The 6,257-nt window shown below is 43.3% G+C and overlaps 1 protein-coding gene across 2 annotated transcripts in view; it reads left to right on the top strand.

The window, feature by feature from the left end:
• Adcy10 (adenylate cyclase 10) overlaps positions 1-6,257 on the top strand; it is an 82,036-nt gene that overhangs the window by 5,610 nt on the left and 70,169 nt on the right. For both annotated transcript variants that reach the window (XM_005370101.2, XM_026777525.1), the window contains exons 5-7: positions 473-678; positions 2,562-2,658; positions 4,696-4,784. In XM_005370101.2, the coding sequence (XP_005370158.2) occupies positions 473-678; positions 2,562-2,658; positions 4,696-4,784 (392 nt within the window). The remainder of the gene's footprint in view (positions 1-472; positions 679-2,561; positions 2,659-4,695; positions 4,785-6,257) is intronic.

Here is a 6,257-nt window from a genome sequence, read left to right as displayed (position 1 = left end):
AAAAAAAAAAAAAAAAAAAAAAAAAAAAAAAAAAAAACCTTTAAAAAGAGTGTTATTGAGCTGGGCCTGGTGGTGTATTATTCGTTCAATCCCCGCACTCTAAAGGCAGAGGCAGCTGAATCTCTGAGTTCAAGGCCAGCATGGTCAACAGAGTTAGTTCCAGGTCAGCCTGGGCTATACAGAGAAACCTTGTCTAGAAACCCAATTTCTTCTCTCCCTCCCCCACCCCAACGCAAAAAAAGAAAAAGTGTCACCAAAAGGTGAAAACGCGGAGTTATGTTCTTAGCTTTGAAAGAAGGAACATTTGGAACGACTGGAAGAGGCATTCTCTCATTTCTGTGTAAAATTTTAAAATGGGATTTTCTTAGGGGTTGTGTGGCCACATCAAGATTCTGATTTTCCCGAGATGCAGTGCTTCTGGGAAGCAACCCAGAACTTGTTGTGCAAACCCATTATTGCTTGTCTTCTTCAGGACTGGCTGCTGGCCACATCACCATGCTGGTCTTTGGGGATGAAACACGCAACTACTTTCTGGTGATTGGCCAGGCGGTAGATGACGTGCGCCTCGCACAGAACATGGCCCAAATGAACGATGTTATTCTGTCTCCAAACTGCTGGCAGCTCTGTGACCGGAGCATGATTGAAATTGAGAGGATTCCGGACCAGAGAGCAGTTAAGGTGAGAGTGTGGCGGCTGCCAAGTGTGTGCCGGCGGGCGAACTCAAAGGAGTCTGGGCTAGCCAAAGGACACGCCCTGTGGGAGGAGCCAGGGCTGCTGAGTTCAAGAAGGAAATGTCCAGTCTGTCTTGTTCCCCACCCCCCATCCGCAACCCGCGGCCAAGTGGTGACCTAGAGGCAGCAGAGAGTTGTTGTAAGGTCCCATTCTCATTTGTTTGTGTTTATGGAGACAGGGTCCCCAGTAGCCCAAGCTAACTTTGAAGTCATTACATAGCTAAAGGTGGCCTTAAACTACTGATCCTCCTGTCCCCACCTCTGGGCTGCTGGGATTGCGATGAGTACCCCGGGAATGGTAGTGCTTTTTTTCTCTACCCAACAACCTCCTAGCCCTGGTAGACTGCCAGCCATCGGCCAGATAAACCCCCATCTGTTTTTGCCTAGTGCCATTACATTATTGGACTAAACTTCTCCATTTGGGGAGGTAGGAATACAGAGACTCAAGGATATCCCAGGCCCAGTGCATAACGCTACAGAGTTCACGATTTTCCTGGGACCTTTTTAGGCTATAACACTTTTCGTTTTTAACACTCACAAGAAAGAAATGGGATGAGAATGGGAAGTCTGCACCCATATTTTGGTGTGTATAAGCTCCAACTCTGTATCATACTGCAGAAAGAAAGAAAAGAAGAGATAAAGGAAAGAGGAGGGGGAAGGAAAGCGGGAAGGGGAAAGAGGAGAAAGAAGGGCATATGGTCTTTTCAGGTTTTAGTTTAACTAAAATGTTCAAAAAGAGAAAGAGAAGAAGAAAAATCCTCAGGGTGGGAAAATATAAACAAGTGGCTCTTTGTGTGTGTATACTGACCCTTAAGATCTTAAAAAGTAATTGGAAAATAAAATTTAAACTTTCTTCTGTTCTTTTCTTTTTGAGCTAAAAACGGAATCTAGAACCTACAGTCTAAGTATCTGTTCAGTATAAGCTATGCTCCTAAGCTTTTAAAATTTTAACAGCTTTTTTTTTTGCTAGGCAAATACCCTATCTCATTGAGGTACAGACCCAGCTTTTTTATTTTATTTTTTTAAAACAGCGTTTCTCTGTAGCATTGGAACCTATCCTAGAACTCACTTTGTAGATCAGGCTAGCCTCGAACTTAGAGATCTCCTGCCTCTGCCTCCTATGTGCTGGGATTAAAGGGGTGCACCACTACAGACCTCCTGGCTCCAGCTTTTTTTTTTTTTTTTTGTATTTTCATTTTGAGGCAGAGTCTCACTAAGTAGCAAGTAGCCCAGGTTGTCCTTGAACGTCCTTCATAGACAGCACTGGAGATCTTTAGATTTTTGATCTTCTGCCTCAGCATCCCATACCTGAGATCACAGACCTGCACTACTGGCAACTGTAACCTGCCTCAATTCAAAAATTACACTTTACAACCCGTTGGTCAGATGTGGTGACACTCCTATAGCCCTAGCGATGGAGAGCCTTGCCTTACAAATCTGAGACTAGCTTGAGCTAGTTAGTTAGCAAGACCTTGTCTCAAACAGCAACAAACAAACAAGTAAACAGGTGGGTTCAATCCCCTTTATTGGGTCTGGCGAGGCTGTCTTACTGGGCAAGCAATAATAATAGTGTTATTTATAGGGGCTTTGTGGTTGATACCTGTAATTCTAGCACCCGAGAAGCCAACACATAAGGATGGCCAGAAGTCTTGGGGGCAGCCTGTGGTACATCATTCATTCTCAGCCACAGAGTGAGACCCTGTCTTAAATGTGCCAGTCACTGTGTGTCATGTCCTAGATATTCAAAAGCACACTGTTCTGCTGGGAAATGCTTTCCCAAGGTCACACAGCCCTCAGAATAACTGGAATTTTACTGTTTGTTTTATTCAGGTTAGCTTCTTAAAACTACCCCCTACTTTTAACTTTGATGAGTTTTTCACCAAGTGTATGACCTTCATGGATTATTATCCTTCTGGTGACCACAAAAGTAAGTAGCCCCCATGCATAGACCCTTTGCCTCTGCAGTGGTCAGTAGAGACTTGAGCCAATCTCAGTGGCTCTGTGCCAAGTGGGTGCACTCCTTAACACAGCTCTAGCCCTTGACTTTGACATAAAGGAGATGAACTAACTTCCCCAGAACAGCAGCTCTGAGTACCTAGCCATCTTCCCTTTCTGGGCACCAATTCCTGTCTGTCTTCTTCCATATGCTATCAAGATAAAATGCAAAAGATCTTTGGCTCCAACTTACCCTCAGAAAGCTCCTAGGTTTCTCTATTTGTGTCACGTATTTATCTGTTCTTTCATTCCCTCGTTTCATTTCCCAATAAATAGGCTTTGGGTATGCTTTGGGGGTATGTTTACCTACTCTTCTAGCTTTCATTTTAAATTTAATTTTTAAATTTACTTTGGGGGAAGGCAGCATTTCATCACGTACCCTAAACTGGCCTTGAACTCTTATTCCTCCTGCCTCTTCTTCTTGAATTAAACTTGTCTTATTTCTCTGGCATCCAGTTTCTTCCTTCTTCCCTGTGTCTGAGAATGTGTCAAATTCAGTAGCTACTCCATTGACTAGAGTCTGGTGATCTTTTCATAGGCTTTGTCTTAGGTGGTTGACCATAGGTGGCTGACTTTGGATATTATTGCTATCTGGAAGTTTTAATTTAGTTTCTTTACAGTGCTTTGTGTTCTACCTAACCCCTAAGCTATACTCTCAGCCCCTGCCTTGACTAAGTGGCTAACTTTGGGTTAATTCCCCCCTACAGCTATGTAAAAGATCAAACCTAGGGTGTTGTGCCCGCTAAGCAAGTGCTTTACCACTGAACTCGACGCCATGCCCAAATACTCTTGCTTTTTCTTATTGTTTTGTTTTCTGTCTGGAGTAGCCCAGTCTGGCCTCATACCCTCTTGGTACCAAAGAATGATTTTGAACAGCTGATCCTTTTGCCTCCACCTTCAATTACCAACACATTCCAATGCATATGCCAGACACATTTTAGTGAATTATGAATAAAGGGATGCAAGAGCCGATAAACATATAACACAAATAGATATGTAGACACTTAAAGAAGTTCGAGCGTAAGCAGGAGTCAAAGATGCTTTGTATTTTGTCTTACTGGTGTTTGGAAAATGGTAAGTGAGAATCGGTGGTTCCGACAGGAAGATGGCTGGGTGCTTGGAACTGCAGTTCTGGAGAAAGGGAGCAGCAAGCTGCCACACCAGTATGGCTTTTGTTGTTACTGTTCGTTCAGCTTTGTTTTCTTCCTTTCTTTTTTTTTTTTTGTTTTCTTTTTTTTTGTTTGGTTTTTGTTTTTCAAGACAGGGTTTCTCTGTGTAACAGTCCTGGATATCCTGGAACTCCCTTTGTAGACCAGGCTGTCTTTGGTTTTCCTTCCCCTTCCTTAAAAGTTGAGGAAATTGGAGTTCTGTCCTTAACTTCCTAGTCTTCTCTATTCAGTCCTCAAACCATTCACGCCAAGCTCCCATTTGACTACAGTGAAGCCCCTAAGAAACCTGCAGTGCAGAATTCAAGATCAAATCCATCAGTAAGAATCATTCTAAGTTACAAAGCGTTTTAGTTCAGTCCTGGTACTGAGTCACATTCAACTGAATTTAGAAAAGTCCACAACCTGTAAGAACCCTTGTGTGGATTTCCCTTGACCGTGTGTGTGTGTGTGTGTGTGTGTGTCTGTCTGTCTGTCTGTCTGTCTGTCTGTCTGTCTGTATAGAGTGGCAGGGAGGAGGGGACGCATTTCAAGACAGGATTTCCTCCATGTAGACCTGACTGTCCTGGCTTAGAACTCACTCTGTAGACAAGACTGGTCTAGAACTCAGAGATCCTGCCTCTGCCTCCCCTGTGCTGGGGTTGAAGGTGTGCACCACCACCACTACCAGTACCACCACGACAATTCAGTTTACCTTGGCTATTTTTGATCATCAGTGCCCCAGGGTTTCCTGCCCCAGGGAGTGGGAACAAGAAGACTATCTCTAGCATTGCTGAGCCTGCACTCTCCTTCTGTCCTCTTAGACTTCCTGAGGCTTGCCTGCATGCTGGAGTCTGATCCTGAACTCGAGTTGTCCCTACAAAAGTATGTGATGGAAATCATTTTGAAGCAGGTATTTTCATAGTTCAATGTGTTCAGCTTTGAGGTGTCAGCAATCTCTTTAACAGCAAGAAAGACAAAATAGTGAACAGAACACAGAATCTATTAAACTGGTTCCTAAATAAAAACATATATATATACTTTTTTTTTTTGGCTCAACATGTAGGTCTTATCTCAAAGAGAAGTGACAGTGGTTCTGGGACACAGATTCAGGTTGTCCCAAATAATACGTTACAACATAGAAAGTCTTTCATGGACATAGCACAAAAGAGTCATAAATCAAGATGTTTTTCAAATATATTGGTGAGAATATCAGGTAGGCAGATGACAGCAGAGTGTCATAGGTCCCATGTTTTCTGATATTGTTCTTAGTTTGACGGTTGCCTAGGAGATCTGTTAAATTAACATATTCCAAGGTTTTCACTTGATAACTGAAAAGACGTTAGGCTACTCAAGATAGGCAATGGATGGCTACTAAGGGGCTATTATGTGCTATCTAAAGATAGACCAGATCTGGATCTGTAGCAGTCCAACTCTCTATAGCCATGAAGTGCTAGTCAATCTGTTAATCTCCCTTGCAGAATCTTTAACTGGATTTTCTGGGAATGTCATTCCACATTCTTCATGTATGGATGATTTCAAAATTTAGTATCCAAGTCAGGGTATTATTAAAAGTTAAGGGAGGTGTGTGGTCCAGGGGTAGAGCCTCTGCCTTGCCTGTGTAAAGTTCTGGGTGCCACCTCTAGCACTGTATATCACAGAATGAGAAAGGGAAGGAGGGGAGAGAGAGGAGGGACACAGTTAAAGGAGGCTTTGTTCATAAGTACACCATGGCAGCAAAAAGAAACTTGAGTTACCAGCCGTCCGGGCCTGGTCGTGTGTCTCCAGGTCCTTGGCATCGTATTCAAACTGTAGGCATAAGCACACGCAGATTTACAGTGCAGCAGGGAAACTTTCCAGAGTGAAGTGAAAGTGTGGATCATAACATGCTGCGTGGGAAAAGCAGGCCACATAAGTAAGAGGCTCTGGCTATTGCCTGGGGCTTCTTTTTATGGGGCTCAAAAGGAGGAGGAGGAGTTTGATTGCTAAGCATTGTGATTTGGGTAGGTCTCTATTTTAAGTGTCAAGTTGTTATATCACTGGTACCGCACAGATTTCTTCTCATAGCTCCTCTGATTTTAGTCATATGCATGCCCATCTGTGCATAGGCATAAGATGGTAAATAATGGATTCTCCCTGAAGGTTCACTTAAAGGACACAGTTTGCCTGGTTGCACGTGCATTTTAAACCAGTACTGGCCAGATCCAGTCTGGGACGAGCAGCACCCTCACCCTGACCTCTGACATCACTGGAGCACAGCTGACTAGTGAAGGCATAAGTCACTAACAATGCCACACCAGTTTGGAATTATGATTAATAGGGTGATATTTATTTAAAGGGGAAAAAACTTACAGATCTCTGTCCTAGACAACAGCCCTCTACGCAA

This window comes from Microtus ochrogaster, unplaced genomic scaffold (assembly GCF_000317375.1).
Source record: "Microtus ochrogaster isolate Prairie Vole_2 unplaced genomic scaffold, MicOch1.0 UNK70, whole genome shotgun sequence".
Lineage (NCBI taxonomy): Eukaryota > Metazoa > Chordata > Mammalia > Rodentia > Cricetidae > Microtus > Microtus ochrogaster.
This window is presented reverse-complemented; position numbering and strand designations above follow the sequence as displayed.